This window comes from Myotis yumanensis, unplaced genomic scaffold, assembly GCF_028538775.1.
Source record: "Myotis yumanensis isolate MYYU_CA2020_CCGP unplaced genomic scaffold, mMyoYum1.0.hap1 SCAF_17, whole genome shotgun sequence".
NCBI classification, from domain to species: Eukaryota; Metazoa; Chordata; class Mammalia; order Chiroptera; family Vespertilionidae; genus Myotis; species Myotis yumanensis.
This window is the reverse complement of record NW_027223768.1, coordinates 22229657-22253395: the sequence shown is the minus strand read 5'-3', so window position 1 is coordinate 22253395 and position 23739 is coordinate 22229657. Positions and strand designations below refer to the sequence as shown.

Genomic DNA, 23739 nt, shown 5'->3' with positions numbered 1-23739 from the left:
ATTTTGTGTGTATGTGTGCCATGTGGAATGAAAAAATATGATTTTATAATAAAAGTCCCATTGCTATGCTTCTCCCAACGGAAGGTGCCATCATCTGAAATCATATGCAAAAATGCAGTTTTTGTCAATGTACATTTTGGGAGGGGGGGGGTCTTAATTTTGCGAAAGCTCTAACTTAGCCCACAACCTCAAAGGTAGTTGCCTATAATCACTCCTCCCTGCCCCCCCAAAATGAAAACACCCTGCCTAAGGTGCAAGATAACGGCTAAAACTTTACGACGTGGTTACTGATCACCGAGTTTACCTTTCAGTATGACAGTCCCATCCCCGCAGGGGCAGACACTGACAACATCAGGCATGTCCAACACCAGCTCCATCGTGGACCGGTACCCAAGGACTCGGAGGGGCAAGTGGTTGCCAACCATCAGCAGGTACTCCTTCTCCAGCTGCTGTGGGGTCAAGCCGTCTTTGGTGGAAATGAGAAGCGACCTTATCTCTTTCCTCAGGCATTCCAGGATGCGCTCCTGCTCAGACATGGCACCCTTCGGGATTTAAGCCAGAAACACGGCCCTTAAGCTTAAAACGACCAACAAGTGAAATACAAACAAGGGAGTTTTAAAAGTGTCGAAGGCAGCCGTGACCGGTTTGGCTCGGTGGCTAGAGCGTCGGCCTGCGGACTCCAGGGTCCCAGGTTCGATTCTGGTCAAGGGCATGTGCCTTGGTTGCGGGCACATCCCCAGTGGGGGGTGTGCAGGAGGCAGCTGATCCGGTGTTTCTCTCTCATCGATGTTTCTAACTCTCTATCCCTCTCCCTTCCTCTCTGTAAAAAATCAATAAAATATATATATATTTAAAAAATTGTCGAAGGCAGAGGCAACATCATGGGACTCCTCTGAAACTTGCGCTTCACCAAGCCCAGGCTCCCCTCCCCCACCTGCAACTCAAACTCAAAGTCTCAATAAACCTCCAACAGGGTTGATGTCACCCACGTGTGTCTCCGGGCATCCCTGCCAGTGGCTCCTGTGTGCGAGGTCCGAGTTCTGCAGCCTTAACGCGGGTCTCCCTAGAGTCCATCCACTCGGAATGGACGCTGGGAACCGGGACTGGGAACGAGGCCCACGCCACGCCGCCTGCCCTCGGGGTAAAGACACTCTCACGCCGGACACTTCCTCCAGCCCAGACCCTCCAGGGGCTCCCGCTGCCTCTCACCGAGTCCCGGGCGCCCGCCCCGTCCCAATCCGCGGGGTGAGCGGGCCCCTTCCCCGCCCCCCAACGTCTCACCGACCCTGGCGCGCGGGCAGCGCTCCTTCCAGCTGTCCGGGGCTGCGCACCACCAGGGCGCAGAGGCCCCGGGAAGGGCAGGAGGACCCCGCTTCGCTGCCCGGCCTCGAGTGGCCGCCACTCACCCGTCCGGCCCCGGCGCTGCCGCCGTTGTGGGCGCGGAGGGTCTGAGGCGCTCGGTTCCGAAGAGCTGCTACGGAAGAGCGCGCTGGAGGCGGCCCGCGCGCTGCGCCTGCGCACCGCAGCCCCACGGACGCCGGCGCCACGTGCCGGCCCGAGGGCGCGCGCCCCGGGGACGGTTGGGCAGGGCTGACCGCTCCGGGGTCCAGTCCGGGGCCTGCCCCAGAGGCGGGGCCGCTAGGGCCGACTCCCAGGAGCGTCGTGGCTGCCTTCTGGGGTGGCCGGGGCCTACCTTCTTGGACGTGGTTGCTAGATGCAAGGTGGGGATGAGAACCTCTCCAACCGCCGCCATCCTGCCCTGGGGTCGGGCAGCCGGGAGGAGAAGGTGCAGAGGTTCTAACCCTGGGTGGGCCTCAGAGTCACCGGTGGGGCTTAAGAGGGACGGGGAGTGCGGGGGGGGGGGGGGGGGTGACGGGGGGAGGGGGTGTGTGGGGAAGACATCCGGGTCTGATCAGCAGATGCTGATTCGGTGGGTGCGGGTCTGTTAGGGATAATCGCAGGCAATTCTGATGCTTCCGGGAGAATCGCTGCAGAGCTAGAGGAATGCCCGGGGTGAGGAGGGCTTCCTGAATGAGGGGACATTCCAGGTGCCACTGGGGATAAAGGAGCTGGGAAACTAAAGATGAGGCTGTACTTGGGAAACTAACCTAGGGATGTATTTATTGGATAGGTGGAATGAGCCAGATTTACTAGTATAAGGTCCTTGAAAACCAGAAAAGAGTAGAATAGAGAGGCATAACCTATTACCTTAAAATGTAAAGATAACCAAGGAATTTGAATCAAGAAGGAAATCTGAGCACATACATGTACCTTACCTTCTATCTAAAATTCCAGAGCATAATAAATCCAAAAGAAACCCCAGAGAACAAAATGTTCCAGGAATGAGCCAGGAATATTGAAGAATCCCTTAAAGACAGAAAATAGGAATGATGAAATGATGAGCTGGTATACAGCAGAATGGATAGAGCTAAATAGCAAATAAAACGAAAAATGATGAGATGGGAAGAATGGATCCAGACATTCCAACATCTGAATGACAGGTGTTACAGAAACAACAAAGAATGGTGGTGAGGGTTGGGGGTTTAAAAAGAAGAAAATGTTCCAGATTTGAAGAAAAAGACAAATTTTCAAATTAAAAGGACCCACTAAGTCCTTGGAATACTAGTAACTAATGAAATAGGTTACCTACAAAGCAATGGAAATTAGATTGCCATTGGGTTTCTCAAATGACACAATATTTTCAAAGCTGAAACTGGAATCCTATACCCAGCCAACTCCATATTGAAGTGGGAGAAAAGACATTCTCAGCTATGCAAGGATTCAGAAAGTTTAACATCTCACCGGAGAATGACTACTGCGAAATGAATCGGGAAAAACAACATTATCCCAGATTCTCATCCCCAATCATCTGAGATAATAGGTAACACATATCGAACATTTACTACATGCTCTTTACATAAAAAAATTACCTAATTTCCCAATTACACTGTGGGAAGATACAATTATGATCCCCATTTGAAAGTGAAGAGACCGATGTACAGACATAAACAAGGATATAACAAAAAGTGATAGGCAATAAACTTATCTTGAAAAAAGAAGTTTTTTCAAACTTATGCTTGAAAAAAAAGAGGATTTTCAAAAAAAGATATTCTGGAGCTAAATCCCAGATCAATAACTGCAAACCAAGTGTCAGGGGTAGTTTGGGTTGCTTCAATAAGAAGACCCCATTTGGAAGAGGCGCTGCAATTGGAGCCCTCACATGTGTTTACCATAGTGTACTACCATTCATTCTCCATGACCGGCAGTCTTTTGTGGTGACTGACCCGGGAAATGAATGGGAATGAGGTGGGAACGGTCACACCGGCATCTTTCACACCGTTGATGGTCACACTCACCTCTGCAATTCTTCAGGTATGTGGTAATGCTTTTGGTGTATTATTTTGACACTCCGGTTGGCATTTTCTACCAGAATAGCCCTTACCCAATGAGTGAACTCAGCAATGAAGAAATTCTGTCAGTTGCTAAGATGACCTATTCCAGCTATTCACTTGTCAAGTAGGGTACATAACCATAAGATGCATTCAGTACCACCAGCCCTACCCAAAGGTGAACTTGGGCCAGAATTCAGTTATTTATCACCTAATCCCTATATAAGCTCAGAATGTGGATGGCAAACCATGACATTTTGGCACCAGAAATTAGTGATAGTCTGTGAGCAGTTTGGGTACTTTCTTTTCTCCAAAGCAGTTATCCATAAGGGATCACACAAGGTCTTTGGGGAAAGGCTGGGACAAAAGTTTGTAGTACTGAGGTGTTTTAGCAACATCCTTCTTTAAGAATATCTGGGCTACGCTCAAGAGGCTCTGGGTCTGGGATCTGAGTTAGCTCTGTGAATGGGGTGACAAGTCATGTCGCTCACTCTTGAGATGCCTCGGTTCCCAGACCTAGAATTGTGTTTTCTTGGTTTTTTGCTTTTTGTTGTTACACTGAGTTGTTAAGTTCATTCCTTGGATCCTACAATTAATTAACCACAACCAGAGAGCTCTGTGAGTCAAGACCAGGGGGGGGGCAAACTTTTTGACTCGAGGGCCACAATGGGTTCTTAAACTGGACCGGAGGGCCGGAACAAAAGCATGGATGGAGTGTTTGTGTGAACTAATATAAATTCAAAGTAAACATCATTACATAAAAGGGTACGGTCCTTTTTTTTTTAGTTTTATTCATTTCAAACGGGCCGGATCCGGCCCGCGGGCCGTAGTTTGCCCACGGCTGGTCAAGACCAACGTGTTTCCCACCCTGCTGCCTATATGATGACTAGAGCCCATTTTCTTCTGGTAATTAACTATCTCCACCTGGTCTCCTCCCATCCCTGCTTGCATAGGGGAGTATATTTCAACTGCAGCTGCTCCTACCAACATTCCTGCCTTAGAAAACAGCCAGTGAGGAGAGAGAGTGTATGTGTGTGTGTTTAAGCTTCTGAAGCTTTAATATATGACTTATTACAAGAATGAGAGACTCTTTTGAAAAACCTAATGAGGATTAAAAAAAAACACACAAAAAACACATTGCCGCATCCACCTGCTCTGGAACCACATGTTGAGAAACCAATGTCATAGAGGTTAAACAAAAGTGTTATTCCTATACTCCATTTAAAGCAGCCCCTTGTCACTCCCTTACTCTGGTTGATTATTCTTAAGAGCACTTGGCCTTACTTGATATTATGTATTACATACAATTTTAATGTCAATTATACCTCAATAAAGTGGGTAAATAAATAAGTAAATTAAAAATTTTTTAATTGTGTGAACATATTTCTCATCAACAGTAACAAAAATTTAAAGAGCTTATCATTAAAAATCCTTGATTAGACATTTCATGTAGCCATTTCAAACATGAAATTATTTTTGTGGAAGCTCAATATTTTTCCCTCATTTAAAGTGTAATTTTTGACTTATGTAACATTAATGTCAGGTGAACAACATAAGGATTCGATATTTGCAAATATTGCAAAATGATCACCACAGTAAATCTAGTTAACATCCACCCCCATACATAGTTACAAAAATGTTTTTTTTGTAATGAGGACTTTTAAGATCTCTCTCAGCAACTTTCAAATATGCAACCCAGATGCTTGAGGTCAGTACAATTAGGGAAACTGGCTCTGCCAGAGCTCTGCAGTTATAACCAACTGCTCTGCCTATAAAGGTAGCAATTTCCATCAAGTCCTCACCCCACCTCCCATGACCTCAATTAGTCACCAAATTCTATTGATTCTCCATCCTATCTAATAAAAGGGTAATATGCAAATTAACCATCACTCCATCACAAACATGGCCGTGCCCATAGCCACAAGATGGCGGCGCCCAGTCCCCTCAGTAGTGCCAGAGTCCCTCAGTCTTAGGGGGGCGGCCACTGAGAGCAGGCAGCGTGAGCAGCCTGGCGGAATGCTTGCTTCGTCACCACGGCGATGATGCAAGCGTCCCGCTGCGGCTGCAGAGGGCCTCTGGGCCGCGGAGAGCCTCTGGGCAGTGGGTGCAGAGTGGCCAGGCCCCGCAGAGAGCAGAAAACCATGGGGAGTGGGTCTAAGCCGTCACAGCTCCCAGATTGGAGAGGGTGCAGGTCCGGCTGAGGGACCTACCCCTCATGCACGAATTTTGTGCACCAGGCCTCTAGTCTCAGAGATATTTCCTAAATCCAAGCCATCTCCACTCGGACCCAGCTCTCATCGGTATCAGTTTCCTGGGCCACTTCTGTGCACTCCTGGTTGGTCTCTTTGCCATCTACAAATCGAGAAAGTCAAATTTAAGTCTCCTTAGTTTCTTACAGCTCTAAAATAAGATTTGCAATTTTATCTAGTGACAATAAATTCCAGCCTTTTCATTAAGTAATTCATATAAATCAATATTCACTCCTTTATTTTTCCAAAAGGATATAACATTTCAAAACAATAAGTGAAATAAATATAATTTTTAAAGCCTTGAAATATTTGATGACCTTTTGTCTCAGAAACAAACCCAAAAGTCAACAAATTTAATTGTTCCTCCCCTTCTTCTAATAACCCCATTTGCACATACGTCAGTCTCTTGACAAATCCAAACAAGAAGGAAAGTATTGAGTTTAAAAATGTCAACATTTAATATTTTCAACAAAGGGATGACCAACATTAATTAAAAAGGAATCTGAAAGAAAACAGCAACATCATAAGAGTAGATGAGGCCAGCCAGCTAGACTCATGTTGCTGCCTCAGCACTCCCCACCTCCCGCACCTCTCAGAGATGCTGTGCTGACCTTTTTACCATGGAATGTGATGCGCTTTCTCAGCATCATTGTCATGTATAATCCCAACAGGCCTGTGTTATAAGCAGGTGCTTGTATCGATTGCTGCTAATATAAGGATATAAAAAAATGAAGAAATGATTACGCACCTTGTTAGTGGTCCTACAGCACAAGAGACTGAGAACAAAGACCCAATGCAGGGCCTTTTCTCACCAGTTTTTCTTCTGCAAGAAACCCCTCTATCTTATTGGGAGATGGTACAATTTTGAGAGCATTATTTATCCAGATACCTTGCCAATTCTTGGGAGTAAACATTGAGGTGAAATTTTGGTTCAAGAGTTTAGGACTCTAGATCAAATTAATTTGTAACAATCAAAGGCTGAGAAAAAAATATCAGTAAATGCTACCAACAGTTTCATACTTTTTCACACGGGGAAATCTTTACAGGATGATAAACTAGCTATGTACAATGGCAGCTATGAATTTGAGCGAATACTAAATAATCATGATACTTTTCCCTCTGTGGGCCAAATGCAGCCTCAGAATTTTTCTCATTGTGCTGCTCTCGGCAGGAGCATTCATTGAGGCAGGCACATGAGAGGAAACATTTGTCCTCCCTTAGGGAGCCCAGGCAATAAAAAGGGTTAGAGAGTAAAAACCACAACTTGCTTTATTACTAATCTTTTAATTACTCTATTCCCAGTAGCCTAAACTTGGAATATATGGAAGAAAGTAGTGGCATGGTTTTTCCAAACCCTTTGGTGTTACTTTAGGTTCTCATTCTCCAGTAAGGTTTTTGAGAGAGGAAAAAAGCTAGTACTGCTGTGTGAACTCAAATATTGAAAAAGATAAGTGAACATTAGCCCAACCTCGAATTCAGTGTGGAACAGATTATGAATAGAGAGTAAAAGAGAAGCTTATTCATTGTTTCAAGTTCCTGGGCAGAGAGTGTGTGTCGGCTCCCGGGTCTGCTGCCCGATGGAGCACTGCCAGGGAACCTTGGAAACGCAAAACTCCTGCCTTCAGCAAGGAAGCAGGAGAACAGGCCTCGTCAAGGACAAAAGTGTCCCTCCCCTAAAAACAAGTTTAATCAGATCTCTTCCCTCCTAAGGCCCTTCAAGAAGCATGACACCATCAACAGGCTCAAGCCCTAGTAAAGATAATCCTATATAATAAAAGGGTAATATGCAAATTGACCCTAAAGGCAGAACCACTGGGAATGACTGGTTGCTATGACGTGCACTGACCACCAGGGGGCAGAAGCTTAATGCAGGAGCTGCCCCTGGTGGTCAGTGCACTCCCAGAGGGGGAGCTTAGGCTCAGCCACAAGCCGGACTGATGTGGGAGCCTCTCCCGCCTCCTTGGCAGCGCTAAGGCTGTCTGTGGCTTAAGCTGGCAGGTGGACATCCCCCAGGTGTCCCGGACTGTGAAAGGGCTCAGGCTGGGCTGAGGGACCCCCTAAGTGCACCTAAGTGCATGAATTTTTGTGCACCAGGCCTCTAGTAAATTAATAAAAATAAAACATAGTGTGTGTGTGAGAGAGGATAGAGATTCAAAAGACTTCCTTTCCCCCTTTAAAATCTAAATCCTCCCAAGAGTAGTGCCAACACCATTACCAGGCAAAACATTCGCAGAAAGAGCAGGGCCAGGACGTGAAATACCAAATTAGGGGGCGGGGACGGAGTTGGGGAGGACCCCAAGGGGGAGTCAGGACGGCCTGGGGAGAAGTTTCTAACTTTACCTTCAAGTTACCCCACTTGGACGGCTTTTCTGTTCCCTCAAGCTCGCCAGCCATGCCTGCCGAGGCCCCTAAGCAGAAGCCTTCACGGCCCCGCGCCGGCATTTCAGGTGCATCGTCCACAGGAAACACATTTTAAACACCGCGACCCGGCTCACGGGCTTCGCACACTCACTGTGGAAAGTCACACCCGTCGGCGGGCGCGTCCATAGCTCCTCTGAGCAGCCGCTGCCCCGGGTCACCGGAGCAAAGCCCCCGCCCGGCGACCCGCCCCGCCCGGCCCCCGCCCCCCCCCCCACCCCCGTTCAAGACCGTCCCCCTGGGACACCCCGCAGGCGACTCTGCAGGGACCGCGCTCCCGCCGGCCGCTCGGAGGATGGAAAGGAGGGCGCGGAGCTCCTCCAGAGAGGCCCGGGGGAGTGGCGGCGGGGCCCCCCACAAGGAGAGCCGGAGGGCGAAGGCCGAGAGGGGCGGTGGAGGCCGCGGGCGCCGGGATGCGGGGCGCGAGCGGCGGGACGTCGGGCGGGAAGGGAGCCCCCGGGAGACCCGCGCGCCCGCAGCCGCCGTGGCAGCCACCGTGGTGGACGTGGATGAGGTGCGGGGCTCCGGCGAGGAGGGCACCGAGGTGATGGCGCCGCTGGAGAGCGAGCGGCCCGAGGAAGGTACGGCGGGCAGGTTGGGGGTCCGGGGGGGAGAGCGGCCTTTCCAAGTGGCAGCCGAGGGGTGTCAGATACAGGGGAAAGCGTCGCCGTGCCCGGAGCCACCGAGGCCAGCCCCTGGTAGACACCCCCCACCAGGGGCAGCTGCCAAATGCATCCGAAGAAATACAAGTAACATCAACTAAATGCCGTGGATCTCAAGAATGGGGAGGTGGGAGGGAGTGTGGTCTGGATTCGGGACCAATGCGCACGGCAAAGAAACCCTGCCGCTGGGTTTATGGCCACGGAAGAGTATACGGGCACCTCATCTAAGTGAAGACGTGCATGAGCTGGTGGCTCCGGGCAACTATGCAACTTATTTTTCCGTCCTCACTCCCACCCTTCAATCCTACGGAAACGCATGCTGAAGTCTCTTTGGGATGATCACTTTTCTAAAAGTAGAGGAAGCAGAGCCAAGTAGAGAAGAGCCAGACCCGAGTTTAAATCTCAGCTCCGCCGCTGGCTACCCATGTGCTCATTCATAGGCACCCGGGATGGCGGCAGGACCTGGCTCAGAGGGTAGCTGTGAGGATGAAAGGAGATGAGGCACCGTGCACAAAGCCTGGATCAAGGAACACATTCCGTTAAAACAGGATCCCTGCAAGCTGCAGGAGAGCAAAGTCAGACCGAAGGCGGGAATCACAGGGAAAGTTGTCTGTTTGGCTTCTGTGGGGGTGAAGCAACCCTTAGGAACAAATGTATCTGCTTCCAATTTTTTTTTTTTTTTTAATGAACAAAAGAAAAACTATTCCACTTTAAGTGTAGATAAAGCTTAAAGGAAATCAAATAAGGAATAGTTGTATTATATTGTTTTCTGCTGGCTAGGAAGTTGTAACATTTCCTAGTTACCAGCAATGCAGTACATGCTGGAGCATTGAAACCTATGATTCGAGCACGATTCGTGCAGCCAGGACCATGGTAACGTTTTGCCCACTCGATGCCCTTTCATCAGCCAGAAACGTCCGGTCACTAAATGCTTGTTGAGTCCACTGCTATAGTATTGCTGAGAGTAGAGGTCTTGTATGTGCTTCAGGCCACAACGGAGAGGGAGCCAAGGAAGGAACCCTAGGTGTTTTACTTAGTGTCATTCCCATCTCACAGATGAGGGAAAATGCTGAGGACGTGGTAACTTGCCCAAGACCTGCAGCTGGGCGGTGGAGATGCCGGAATTCTAGAGTAAGACAGTCTGATGGGAAAGCTCCTCCTTGCCCGCGCTGCCCCTGATTTCTGGTCATGGTCCCAGCCTTGCCACCGACCAGCTGTGGCCTTGGGCAAGTAGTTTCTCTGTGTGGACTTCATTCAAGTGAGTAGAGCCTGGGGCCCTACGCAGTGGATGAGAAGTCTCATTGAGGTTGCGGAGGCCTTGCTGAGCCCTTGTCGGGGAGGTTTCGGTGGCTCCCAGGGGGAAGGGGAGCAAGAGGCAGCAACAGGCACTCCTCTGCCTCACTTAGCCCACCTACCCCTTCCAGGCTACTTAAGATTTAGGAGAAACGAAAAGGCGCGTCCCTTTACTAAAATGCTGGGGATTCTCGGGCTACGTCTTATCTAAAGGCTCTTCCTACTTTAACATTTAATGGTTCACTTAAATCAAACAAATCGGATATTCAAGGAACTGATTCCAAGAGAATATTTTGTGAGCAAATCTTTAAGTTAGGTTTTGGGTATAGATACTAGTATTAGTTTTCTGTTCATATCCTTAATTACTGTGTGAAGAAATTTTGAGGCCTTTCTTTACTTATAAAATTTTGTCTGTATGTGCATTTGTTTGTTTTTACTTGGCATGGTTATCACTGTAAGTGAAATGTTTTTATTTACTAATTAAACATGGTGATAACACTGTTATTGCTCTTAAGGGAGAATAAGAAAAAAAAAAAAAGGCTAGCATGATGTTAATGGAGCAGCATTTTCCAAAGCAGATTACATGAGAAATAAACTCCATAGAAGATAATTTCCTTGGAGAAAACATTGCCTGGTCAAATGTTTGGGAAACACACTTCTGCCTTTTCAGGGCCTGCTCCACCTTCCATAGACCCACATGGCCCTTCACACAGACAGTAGCCTAGCCCTGTGAACTGACTTCTCTGATACCCAGCTTATTCTAATAGTCCCACGGAAGTCTACAAACTGTTCTGACCCTAATACCAAGGTCTGGACAACACATGCTAGTCAGTGAAGATGGTGAAGTTTTAATATACTCCTTCTTCTTCTTTTTTAAGGTACCAAGTCTTCTGGGTTAGGGGCCTGTGAGTGGCTTCTTGTCCTCACATCCCTGCTCATCATCATCGTGACCTTCCCTTTTTCTGTCTGGTTCTGCATAAAGGTGAGATCCTTTAATTTCCTGGAGCCTCTCACTAACCACAACATGCCCACTTTTACTTCTGTGTTTTGATAAGGGCTGTCTGCTCCGCATGGAATGCCCTCTCCACTCACCTTCTGGGAGAGCACCTACTCCTTTAAGACGTTGCAAGAATTCCTTGACTTCCCCAGACTGTCGTTCCCTTCCTCGTGCTCTGGTGTCACTCTGCTTCGACATCCATTCTAGCACTTACCACATGTATAATATTTGTTGACACCCCATCTCTCTGATTAGATGGAGAGCCCCTTCAACACAGGGGCTACACCTAGGTCATCTGCCCTCTGTAACACAAATGATGCCATTGTAATAACCTGGCTATTATTTAACAGGAAAGGAAAAACGGGAAGACTAGATAGACTACATATAATAGGCATGCCATTTATACAGCTTTGCCAACAAGCTGCCTTTAACATTGTCCAAGTCTGTTCCCCACTGATTGATGGGGGATGGGACTAGACCAAGGCAGTTTAGATACATGCCCAGTAAGGTCTGAGTGACGTGGGAGGGTGCCTGCCCGTCTGCCAGTCATACTTGGGAACAAATTAATGGCCAGGATGGGGGAGAATTTGTGACTAACTGGCATTACTTTTTCTTTAAACGCTTGGCAGAATTCCCTAGTGAAGCCATCTAATCATGGATTTTTCTTAGTGTGAAATTTTTAAACTACTAATTTAATCTTTTCTAGTTCTTTTCAGTTTTTGTTTTTCTCTCTGAGTCAGTTTTGGTAGTTTGTGTATCTGTAGGATTTTGTCAATTGTATCTAAGTTATCTAATTTGTTGGTGTATAGTTCATAGTATTTTTTCATATAATATTTTTTTATTTCTTTAAGGATAGTAGTGATGTCCCTGTATCATTCCTCTTTGATTCCTGGTTTTAGCAATTTGAGTCTTCTTTTTTTATTGGTCAGTCTAGATAAATATTGGTCAATTTTGTTGATGTTTTCAAAGAACCAACTTTTGGTTCTGCTGATTTTCTCTATCGGTTTTCTCTTCTCTATTGCATTTATTTCCACTTTAATCTTCATTAACTTCTTTCTTCTTGCTTTAGGTTTAGTTTGCTCTTCTATTTCCAGTGTCCTAAGGTAGACGATTCAGGTATTATTTTGTGATACTTCTCACAGTTTGAAACAAAATATACTCACTCTTTCTGTTAAATAACTGTTAATTGATACATATAAAAGCTAATCATACAGAAGTCACAGAAAAATACAAGATTGAACATGCTGTGGAAAACATGCTCTGATTTCTTTGAGTTAGGGACTATCGAACATTAGTGGAAGTATTATTATTATTATTAGATAATCATGGCTCTTTAATAAAAACTCTGTTCGCAGGCTCAAAAATGAACATGGCCAATATAGGTTTTTTTATTGGTTTCTGAAATTCTACACTTACTAAATGTAGATTTTGGAAACCTACATATCTAGTTTTTTCTTGGTTCTCAAAACCAAAGATTCCTGATACTTAGCATTACTCTCATGTGAAGGCCTTTGAAGACTCTCTTTTTCTTTCTTGGCGTGATTCAAAAGTATTAAATTTGCTTTTAGGTTGTACAAGAATATGAGAGAGTAATTATATTCCGACTGGGACATCTGCTTCCTGGGAGAGCCAAAGGCCCTGGTAAGGAACATTTTTTAACCCCCTGTAGACTTGCCAGTTTCTTCAATCCATGCACATTTGTAATATCGACCTAAGATTACATGAAATAACTTGATTCGTGGTATCTCCACTTTCCAATCTGGTACTTGTAACAAGGTTTATTAAGAAATTCTTCAGAGGGAGTTACTACCAGGTCACAATAACCAAGAGAGAAGATGGGTGCAGAGAACTAAATGCCAGGGCCAGGCTGGCCAGAGTAACAGGTAGGCTTAGAACCCATGTCCAGGCACCAGTTTTAGTAGAATGTGTGTATGGTCAGAGTTCTGTGAATTCTCAGAGCAAAGCTAAGCTAATTCAAAGTCGAGAGGGTCAGACCGAACTATGGGAAACAGGCAAAGTTCAGCGTCCAGGTAACAAAGTGGTCTTTAGTTGGTGGAACTGAAGAAAAACAGATTGAGCACTTCTTATATTTCAGATACTGTATAACTACCAGAGATATAAATATGAATGAGACATGGTTTCCGAATTCTAGGACCTTAAAGTCTAGTGGAGCTGATGTTCAGAGGTCCAAGCTGATAATGGGCACTGATAGAAGCATGGTTAGTCTGAAAGGTCTAGCAGTTGGGATTTGGATAGCCAAGCGAGCCAGGAAGGCATGAAAAGGAGCAAAGTCCCACGGTGCATATATTGGAAAGGGTCCAAATTCCAAGCCAGCTCTACAGAAGAAGGTAGAGAATAGAGACCAGACTAGATACATAAATCAGAGTTTGAAGATTCATAATCAACAGACCAAGGTGATCATACAGCCTATTTTGCCAAAGATAATCTCTATTTATGCCTGTTGTCCTGGAGTAGGTTGTAACAGTGCTCTCTTTTCACTCTCAAAGGTGTTCCAGATTGAACAACAAATTATACAGTAACCTTAGCAACAACAGACACTACAGGGATAGTGGTGGGATCACCCAATGGCCTGTGTGTAGTTGTAGGCTAAGAAAAGCAATGAAATGTGCAGCCTGACCCCCCAAAAGTGAACCCCAAACAGTCTCCATGCTAGCCATTCACCTGTAACTTTCTCCTTCCCCTCTCCTAGGTCTTTTCTTCTTCTTGCCCTGCCTGGACACCTACCACAAGGTTGACCTTCGTCTCCAAACCTTGGAGATACCCTTTCATGAGGTAAGCCAAATGATGGATGTTGCTTTCTCTATATTTTACAAAGCTAATCGAGGGCAAAATGACTACTTAAGATCAAAAGTAGAAAAGGGAACTAGAGATATGGACTACATCAAAATGAAAAAAATCCAGAACATCAAAGGACACAATCGACAGAATGAACAGGTATTCTATGGGTGGAAGAAAAAGGGTTAATATCTAAGATAAATAAAGACATCTTACAACTCAACAAGAAAGCAAGCAAACAAACAAACAAAAAGGATTTGTCATAGTTAGTTTTTATGTATCAACTTGACTAAGTTATGGTCAGGAACATCTGGATGTTGCTGTGAAAGTACTTTCAGATAAGATTAATATTAAATCAGTAGACTTTGAGTAAGGCAGATTACATTCTATGATGTGGCTGGGCCTCACCAATCAGTTAGAGGCTTCAAGAGAAAGACTGCCCTCCCCTCGAAGAGGAGAGAATTCTGCCAGAAGACTGCTCTCAGGCTGGAGCAGCAACATCAACTTTTCCTTGAGTCTCCTTGTTGACCTCTCCTGAAGATTTTGGACACACCAGCTGGGCTAGCATGACTTCTTTTCAGCCTCTACAATTGTGTAAGCCAATTCCTTAAAATCTCTTTCTCTCTCTTTCTAGTCAGTCTCTCTCTCTCTCTCTCTCTCTCTCTCTCTCTCTCTCTCTTTCTCTGGAGAGACCTGGCTAATACAGACTTGAATAGCACGTCTCCAAAGAAAATATACAAATTCTCAACAAACACATGAACAAATGTTCAAAATCACTAATCATTAGAAAAATGCAAATCAAAACCACAATGAGATACCACCTCACATCTATTAGGATGGCCACCAAAGAGAAGGAAAAGAAAGCCAGGAAATAACAAGTGCAGGCATTGCAACCCTTGTGTACTATTAGTGAGTATGTGAAACGGTACCGCTGCAGTGGAAAACAGTACAGCAGTTCCTCAAAAAATTTAAAACAGAATTGCCATTTGGTCCAGCAATTCCACTTCTGGGTATATACCCCAAGGAACTGAAAGCAAAATTTTGAAGAGGTATTTATATACCTATGTTCATGGCAATATTAGTTACAATGGCCAAGAGGTGAAAGAAACCCAAGTGTCCATCAATGGCTGAATAAACAAAATGTGGTATATATCTATCATGGAAAATTATTCAACCTTGTAAAGGAAGGAAATTCAGACACTTACTACATCATGGATGAACCTGAAGAACATTAAGCTAAGTCAGTGGTTCTCAACCTGTGGGTCACAACCTCTGAAAATACATCCTGCATATCAGATATTTTTTTAAAAATATATATATTTTATTGATTTTTTACAGAGAGGAAGGGAGAGGGATAAAGAGTTAGAAACATCGATGAGAGAGAAACATCGATCAGCTGCCTCCTGCACACCTCCTACTGGGGATATGCCCGCAACCAAGGTACATGCCCTTGACCGGAATCGAACCTGGGACCCTTGAGTCCGCAGGCCGACGCTCTATCCACTGAGCCAAACTGGTTAGGGCCATATCAGATATTTACATTATGATTCATAACAGTAGCAAAATTACAGTTATGAAGTAGCAACGAAAATAATTTTATGGTTGGGGGTCACCACAACATGAGGAACTGTATTAAAGGGTCGTGGCATTAGGAAGGTTGAGAACCACTGAAAACCAGTCATGAAAAGAGAATATTGTATGATTCCACTTATATGAGGTACCTAGAGTAGTCAAACTCATAGAGACAGAAAGTAGAGTGGGGGTTTCAGGGGTTGGGGAGAGGAATGGAAAGTTCTTGCTTAATGGGTTTCAGTTTTACAAGATGAAAAGAGTTCTGGAGATTGGGTATACAACAATATGAATGTACTTAACACTAATGAACTGTACACTTAAAAATGGTTAAGATGGTAAATTTGATGTTATGTGTATTTTACAAATAAGAAATTTAAAAAGTAGAGATAACACCTAGATTTTTCTATTAGTACTTTAGATTGATAAGCCTTTCCTAACTGTTCCCCACTTTCAGTTTGAAGATCTTATGCTTTCTTTTGTTAAATAAAAACAGAAATTATATATATTTAAAGGCTTATTTCAGATAATAAAATGTAAAAAAGAAATAAAATTCACCCCTAATCCTATTACCTATAGACAGATGTAGATATTTTAGAGTGTATCCTTTCAGACTTATCTGTGTGTGTGGTTATATTTACAGACAGGAATATAGTATATCAAACCATACATTTCATAGTAGCATGACTTATTTTATTTTTAATTGATTTCTTTTAGAGAGAGAGGAAAGGAGAGGGTGGGGGGAAGGGAGAGAAACATCAATGACAGAAAAACATCAACATCAATCAGCTGCCTCCTGCACCCTCCCTACTGGAGATCGAGCTCACAACTTTGACTGGAATTGAATCCTTACCTCTTTTTTTTTTTTTTTTTTTTTCCGAATTGTTACCTTTTGGTTCCTGGGTTGACACTTAACCACTAAGCCATACCAGATGGCCTACCATGACTTTTTTTTTTTTTACCCAAAATTTTTGTGATCATCTTTTCATATATTAGCTATGTTTCTACCCTTTTATTTTACATGAACACAAAGCATTCTAGTGTATGGACATATGTACCACAATTTATAATTCCCTATTGTTGTTATTAGGTTGTTTCCAATTTCTTATTACAGTAAGCAATACTGTGAATAACATCCTTGCAGCTAAATCCTTATAATATGTCCTTGTGAAGGGTCTGAACACGGACATGCTGAGCACATGCGTCTGCGAGGGCACTGGGCGTGCATTACCAGCCTGCCCTCTCGTGTACATCCAGCACACAGAGCATGCACGTGCTTGCTTCCCAGACCGTGCTTCTTTTGAGCACATTTTTGGGGGCATCAGTTAAAAAAACCTGATAAACAACTGGTTTTTTCATGTAAGAAAATTCTTCCTGATTTTTTTTAACAAAAATATTTACAACAGGACTCCCTTACATTGTAAATGCTTTGGCGTAGTTAATAAAAACTCCTTAATCTTCAGAAACACGTCTATTTTGAATAATGGGTAGGCCAACTCCTCTTTGGTTTTTTTCTTGCTAAAATCTTCCTTTGAGAAAATTCCCCTTGAACGCATTTAGTTCCAGTTCCTTTAATCCCAAATGGGAAAGGAGTCCAAGAATCAGGCCTGACAGCCACACTCTCTTTTCTGCGTAGGTTGTGACCAAAGACATGTTTATAATGGAGATAGATGCCATCTGCTACTACCGAATAGAAAATGCCTCTCTTCTCCTAAGCAGTCTTGCTCATGTGCCCAAAACTATTCAGTTCCTCGTGCAAACCACCATGAAGCGTCTGCTAGCACATCGGTCCCTCACTGAAATTCTTCTAGAGAGGAAGAGCATCGCCCAAGATGTAAAGGTACTTCAATAAATTTAACATTGAATGTGTGGAAATATATCTTTATCTTTTATTCATTTCCTTCATTGATCGTTTATTGAATCTGCCATGTGCCAGGCCTTCACTGTTGAAGGTGCTACCCCTTAAGAAACTGATAGCTAGCCGGAACCGGTTTGGCTCAGTGGATAGAGCGTCGGCCTGTGGACTGGAGGGTCCCAGGTTCGGTTCCGGTCAAGGGCATGTGCCTGGGTTGCGGGCACATCCCCAGTGGGAGGTGTGCAGGAGGCAGCTGGTCGATGTTTCTCTCTCATCGATGTTTCTAACTCTCTATCTCTCTCTCTTCCTCTCTGTAAAAAATCAATAAAATATATTAAAAAAAAAATAGAAACTGATAGCTAAGTAAAAGATTATCTCATTGATCCTCAGCCAATCACAGTCACCAGTGTGGTGCAGGTTAGGCAGTCATTGCCATAGATTTTGCTCTCAACCCTACTCCAGCAGCTTCAGACTCATTGTAAAGTGCCCACATAGCACACAAAGTGGTGGGAGTCAGGGCTGGCGGGGTGAGGATGGGGGCTGGATGGGAGAGGTTGGTGGCATACCAAGATGATAAGGAATGTCTCCTGGGAGCTGTCTAGTTGGGGAAACAAAGTTAAACAATGAAAAGTTCAAATCAGACTTTCAGATAAAAAGTTGTCACAGACCCTTACATGATTAATTCCCAATCACCTCGATTTAACTGATTTGGAATTGGGGGAGGGAGAGAAGAGCCAGAACTGTCTCTCAAGATTGGCAAAGGCATTAAGAAGAGAAGCAAGAACAAAGCAGGACTCCAGAAAACTGCCCAGTCAAGTGGTAGTTACCTCCAGTGACAGAGCCTGTCATGAGGCCATGGGGCACAGAACTGAGTTAGGGGGTGACGAGTCATGACTAGCTAAAAGGGGGACCTCCAACAGGAGGACCTAAGGACCAAAGGCATTGATAATAATCGTGCTGATGGGGCCTGAGCGGACACTAATCTGAGAAAATGAAGAACCCAAATGTTTGTGAGTTGTCCCACTTGCTACTGATAAAACAGTGATTAGCATCCTGGTTGTAAATAAAGGGAAGAATTCAGTAAACAAGAGAAGCTAAAAAGAGGAAAAGTTTTAACAAGAGGGACACAGGAGAGTTGTTGCTCTGGAATGTAAAAACCATCCAAGTGTGCCCCCCCTCGGCCCCCGTTCATCCGCTCTTCCTGTTCTTCCCTCCCCATTAAAAGATAAAGTCCAGACTCTTGACATTGAAGCTTGCCTTGTTACACTGAATTATACTTTATGTATTTTCACATTTGTCTTCCGGGTTGTGAACTCCGTATGGCAGGGGCCGTATGTTGTTCCTCTCTCTGTCTCAGGGCCTGGCTCAGGGCGACCACACAGCAGCCTCATAGTGCTCTTTGGCTGAGTGAAGAAACAGCCCAGCTGTTGCAGCCTCACTTCTTGCTGTCCTTCCCCCGTGTGTCCGATACTCCAGCCTCCTTAGCATTCCGCCGGCTCCTTGCCTCCTCTTAGGCTGCCTCCTCCGCATGGAATACTTCCCTTTCTCCACAGGCAAAATCCTATTTGTTCTTTAAGATGCCACCTCCTCTGTGACGGCTTTTTCAACACTCCTTCCTCTCACCAAACTCCCAAACTAGTCAATCTTCTCAGGTTTCTCAATGCACTAAGCTTATTAGTTATCTGACAACTAAGAAATAATTAAGAAGGAAAAGAATATGAGCCCACATGTGGAGCTCCATGCCTTGTCCACTTTTCTCCAGAATCCACAGTTCATTTTCTCCCGCCTCCCGGGACTGGACGTGGGGGAAACGGATGCCACCGACAGGAAGGCCGTGCAGGCACCTGTCAGTGAAAGCACCTGTTATTTGGGAGAGAAACTACAGACTCTGGGTTTCTAATAAATGCATTTTAAAACAGATTTAACAAATACGCCGTCTGTAGCATTTCCCTTTGCTTTTATGACAAATTGCCACAAGGCTGGTGGCTTAAAACCACATCAATTTCATCTTTAACAGTTTTGAAGGCCAGAAGTCGAGTTAGTTTCACTGGGCCAAAGTCCAGGTGTCAGCAGGGCTGGTGCCTAATGGAGGTTCTGAAAGGACCTTGCCTATTTCAGCTTCTAGCGGCCGCCTGCATTTCTTAGCTCGCGGCCCTTGCTCCATCATCAAAGTACACCACTCCGCTGTCTGCTTCCGTCACCACATCGCCTTCTCTTCTGTAGTCAGATCTCCCTCTGCACCACCTGGAGGTTGTCACTGACATCTCGACTCTTCCCTCTGCAGGTCGCCTTGGATTCAGTGACCTGTATTTGGGGAATCAAAGTGGAGAGAACAGAAATGTGGGTAGGAAATGAACTGGGAAGGACAATATGATAAATGGAAATATTTTGGTTTTATTAAAAAAAATTTTATTTGATAAGTTATTTTCATTGCATGAGTATGACTATAGCCATAATAGCATAAATTTGGGGGAGAAAAGAGAAAAAACACCTATACCTATTATCTCATAAACATAACATAATCATTGTGACATTTGGGCAAATTACTTTCATTTTCTCTGTATGAATTAAAAAAATTTTTTGAGATAAAATCACATAACATAAAACTCATCTTTTAAACCACTTTAAAGTACAATGCAGTGGTTTTTAGTATATTCACAAAGTGGTACAACCGTCACTACCAACTAATTCTGGAATATTTTCATCACCTCATAAAGAAAGCCTGCGCCCTTAGCAGAAACTCCTCATTTTCCCTCCTCCCCAAGGCCCTGATAACCCCTCTCTCTCTGGATTTGCCTGTTCTGGCCATTGTATATAAAGGCAATTATACAATATGTGGCCTCTGTGTCTGGCTTCTTTCACGTAGCATAATGTTTTCAAAGTTCACCCATGCTGTAGCATGAATTAGTACGTCATTCCTTTTTATGGTCGAATATTATTCCATTGTGTGACTAGACCACATTTTGTTTATCTTCTCATCGACGGATGGACATTGGGTTGTTTCCACGTTGGGGCTATTATGAATAATGCTGCAATGAACATTCACGTGCAAGTTTTTATGTGAACATGTTTTCAATTCTCTTGGGTAGATACCTAGGAGTGGAATTACTGGGTCATATGGTAACTCCATATTTAACTTTCTGAGGAACTGCCAGACTGTTTTCTATCCATGTATTTTTCATTATTGCATTCAGGGTAAAAGTAAAATTTTGTATCTTTTTTGTAATACGTTAAGTATTGTTCTTATTCGGTCAGTTCTGTGCTTTTCAAAACAATTCTCTTGTATAAACTGAGATAACTTCCCTCATTCTTATTATTAATAACGAGGCTCTTCAAGGTTTTTTTCATTGTTCTAATTTAATAGAACAATGGGATTTAGATTAAACTAAGTGGAGGGAAAAGGAACATAATCCATCAACACAAAATTTGTTCTCTATGGAAAGAGAAAACCATAGCTCTTCTGTAGCATCAGTGATAAAAAAAATCTGCGTAAGGCACTGACCCTTGAGACACACCCTTGGCCGACTGTCTGCCCAGGGATCTAAGGATGGCACTCTGTTCATCAGAATTTTCTGTGCATCGTGAAAAACAGTAGGGAAGGGGGTCAGACTGTACGGAAGCTCTGCCTGCTGAGAGCAGTGCCGCAAACCTACCTGGCCACGTTCTTTCTCTTTCAGTAAGGACGTGAGGCTGCCGGCTGGGCTTCAGCACTCCCTGGCTGTGGAAGCCGAAGCGCAAAGACAGGCCCGGGTGCGGGTGAGCCAGCACTGAGTAGGCCATCTGCCCTCCGAGAAGCACCGGAGAATCCAAAAGGCCTGCTCATGCAGAGCATTTCCCCTTTGCTTCCTCACCTCCCATTCGTCCAGGCACTGGGAGGAATCTGGCTTGTGCCCCCGCTTCCAACCAACTCTATTAAAATTGCTAGTGTGCTAGTAGCTCCTAAATGACTAATGCAACATCTCCTCCCGCTACTCCCTCTCTCTGAGGCCATTGGTAACAGTGACCATCTCCTCCAGCTTGAGTCTTGTCTTCATTCTCTCTCCCTAAAGGCCTCTCACCATACTTCATCCTTCTTCTCTTGTATTGGCATCTGTCCTGGGTAATATCAGTCACCTATCACCTATAGGTTAATGATACCCAGACCTGTCTCCCTAGCTCTGCGCAAGCTCTGGAGAGACAACCATGCTCAGGGGCCAGTTTCCTCAACACCAGAGCCAAGAGAAGGCTGTGCAACCCATAGCCTCTACTCAGACATGCCAGTGAGAAGCAAGGATGTGGCTGCCAGCAACTCCTGACTTGTGTGGGTGGAATGGGGTGATGGGAAGAGGAAAATGAGGACTGAAGGGGAGGCAGATTTCTTTTAAGGAACAGGAAGTAGGTGGAAAAACCCCTAACCACATAGAAGGTTGATGACTGAGGGGAAGTGGAGGAGGATGGGAGGAAGATGGTCTTCAGGGCAGAGTGGCATCTAACCCTCTCTGCCCACTTTAAAGTGGCATTCAGGTGGTGAGATTGGTGTTTTTCCTTCTGAAAGGCTTTCCCATTCATTTTGCTTGAGTTGGGAATTACCCTTTCAGGATTCCATGTTTTTGCCTGGAATATTGGCCAACCTTTTCTCTATATGGCAAAATCCTTTTAATCTTTCAAAGCCCACTAGACATAACGCCCAAACCCTTCACTATACTTGCCATTTGTGGCCTCAACAAATTCTGCCCCAAATTACAATTAATGGTGTAATCTGTCTTCCCTAGAGCAAGATCCTTGAAAATGAAGACCATCTGTTCTATGCTTCACAGCACCTGCCACATAATAGATGCTTGCTGAATAGTGATTAAAACTGTCCAGGAACGAAGAAGGGAACTCACTTTGCTTTTCTTCACGTCTGTTCTCTAGATGATCGCTGCAGAAGGGGAGAGAGCCACCTCCGAGTCCCTGAGAATGGCAGCTGAGGTTCTATCAGGCACTCCAGCTGCCGTTCAGCTTCGATACCTCCACACGCTTCAATCCTTGTTCACAGACAAACCGTCCACCGTGGTTATACCTTTGCCATTTGACATGTTAAATTTCGTGTCTTCTCCCAGCAACAGAACTCAAGGAAGCATCCCCTTCCCAAACCCTTCCAAACCTGTTGAACCACTGAATCCTAAAAGGAAAGACTCTCCCATGTTATAAGAGGGGCGAAGGATGCTATGTGGGAGCCTGCCATGTAACAGCCACACCCCCGAGTGTTCTCACTTCCTGCCCTTTCTTTTGGGTGCCAGACAGAATGCCCTTGGAATGTATGAAGTTGCAATGCGGCAACCTACCTACATGAGAAGACAGTGAAATCATATAATGACCAAGAAGAGATACAACAAGTTTAAGTAGATCATCTAGTCAGAGTAATTATGGGAAAGAGTTTTAGCCAAAATTCTACTTTGGAAAGAATTTTGAGTCCATATATGGCTAAACTTAGATGTGGTTCAGATGTCCTTTTTTGCTGTGTGCCCTCAGGCCCCTTTGGCAAGGTCTTTGCTGCTCCCACGGCCCTTTCTACATGTGCTGATCATTGTGTTTATCACACTGTGTTGTATAATCCTGTACTTAAGATGCAGGCTTCTCTCCAACTATACTATGAACTCCTCAAAGGTACATCTTAGTCATTCTCCCCTGACCACACTCAACCTTGCACACTCCACTCCAGAGTCCTCACACCTAATCCTGATACCTGCACCACAGTGGCACTTAAATGTCTGAGTGAATGAGAGTGAAAGAGATAGTTGGGCTAAATATAAATAAAGAATTTAAAAGGAATTATAAAGTTCCTTTTTTATAAAGACTCCTTTTTGAAATATAGAAATAAAAGGACAAAAACATTTATCTGATACATGTTGCTTAAAATCGGAGGAAGCATCACTATAAATATGGGGCCAATGTATTTTCAGTATAGAATGGACCAGTTTGCGTATTTTTCAAACAGTAACATTATGTGATCTATACATACTTTGAAGTATTCTTTTCTTGTATGTATTCCCTAATACGAATACATTTATATAATATAATTGGCCTTATTTTTTATTAACTTGCCTTATACAATTAGAAATATATATCTATGGAAAAAAATTAGTCACATAAATAAGAATACTGACATATATATGTAGTGAATCTTCTTATAAACTTAAAAAAATCAATAACATTATAAAACATTACTAACACGACAAAAACATGACTAAAAATCATTATGAAGAGACATATGATAGAGATGACCCTGGGATTTTCCATGTTGCTGTAGCAGAAAGAAATGGTGATGTCTACCCCTAGTGCTCACTAGTTGGTGATTTCTCTCCGTCAAAGTGCCTCTTCACTCTTCATGTTATCTGATGTTATTATTGGAGATGTCTTCCTGCTAGCCCATGAGAACTTTAAATATTCGGCATAAAAACATTGGTAAAGGATTTCTGTTTATGAATGTTATCCCATAAAACCCTGTTGAACATTATTTCAGAGAGAAATGTATTCTGAGCTCCTAACA

The 23739-nt window shown here is 44.3% G+C and overlaps 2 protein-coding genes across 4 annotated transcripts in view; one reads left to right on the top strand and one right to left on the bottom strand.

Moving 5' to 3' along the window:
* Positions 1–1062, bottom strand: part of TDRD5 (tudor domain containing 5) — a 42072-nt gene extending 41010 nt beyond the window's left edge. For both annotated transcript variants that reach the window (XM_070396126.1, XM_070396127.1), the window contains exons 1-2: positions 990–1062; positions 305–542 (exon numbers count right to left, since the gene is read on the bottom strand). In XM_070396126.1, the coding sequence (XP_070252227.1) occupies positions 305–536 (232 nt within the window). In that variant the 5' untranslated portion in view covers positions 537–542; positions 990–1062. The remainder of the gene's footprint in view (positions 1–304; positions 543–989) is intronic.
* Positions 1063–8351: 7289 nt separating this feature from the next.
* Positions 8352–23158, top strand: NPHS2 (NPHS2 stomatin family member, podocin). 2 transcript variants are annotated; one of them, XM_070396420.1, is made up of 8 exons: positions 8352–8637; positions 10890–10993; positions 12577–12649; positions 13719–13801; positions 17010–17213; positions 19513–19568; positions 20906–20984; positions 22122–23158. In XM_070396420.1, exons 1-8 carry the CDS (start codon positions 8352–8354, stop codon positions 22398–22400), a joined length of 1164 nt encoding a protein of 387 aa, XP_070252521.1. In that variant the 3' UTR covers positions 22401–23158. The 2 variants fall into 2 exon arrangements, with proteins under 2 accessions (XP_070252521.1, XP_070252522.1); XM_070396421.1 differs by lacking the exon at positions 17010–17213.
* Positions 23159–23739: the final 581 nt, after the last annotated feature.

Coding starts and splice junctions, on each gene's coding strand:
- NPHS2 (XM_070396420.1), top strand. CDS start 8,352: ATGGAAAGGAGGGCGCGGAGCTCCTCCAGAGAGGCCCGGGGGAGTGGC. Junction 13,802..17,009: donor TGGAGATACCCTTTCATGAG/GTAAGCCAAATG, acceptor TTTTCTGCGTAG/GTTGTGACCAAAGACATGTT. Junction 19,569..20,905: donor AAAGTGGAGAGAACAGAAAT/GTGGGTAGGAAA, acceptor TTTCTCTTTCAG/TAAGGACGTGAGGCTGCCGG.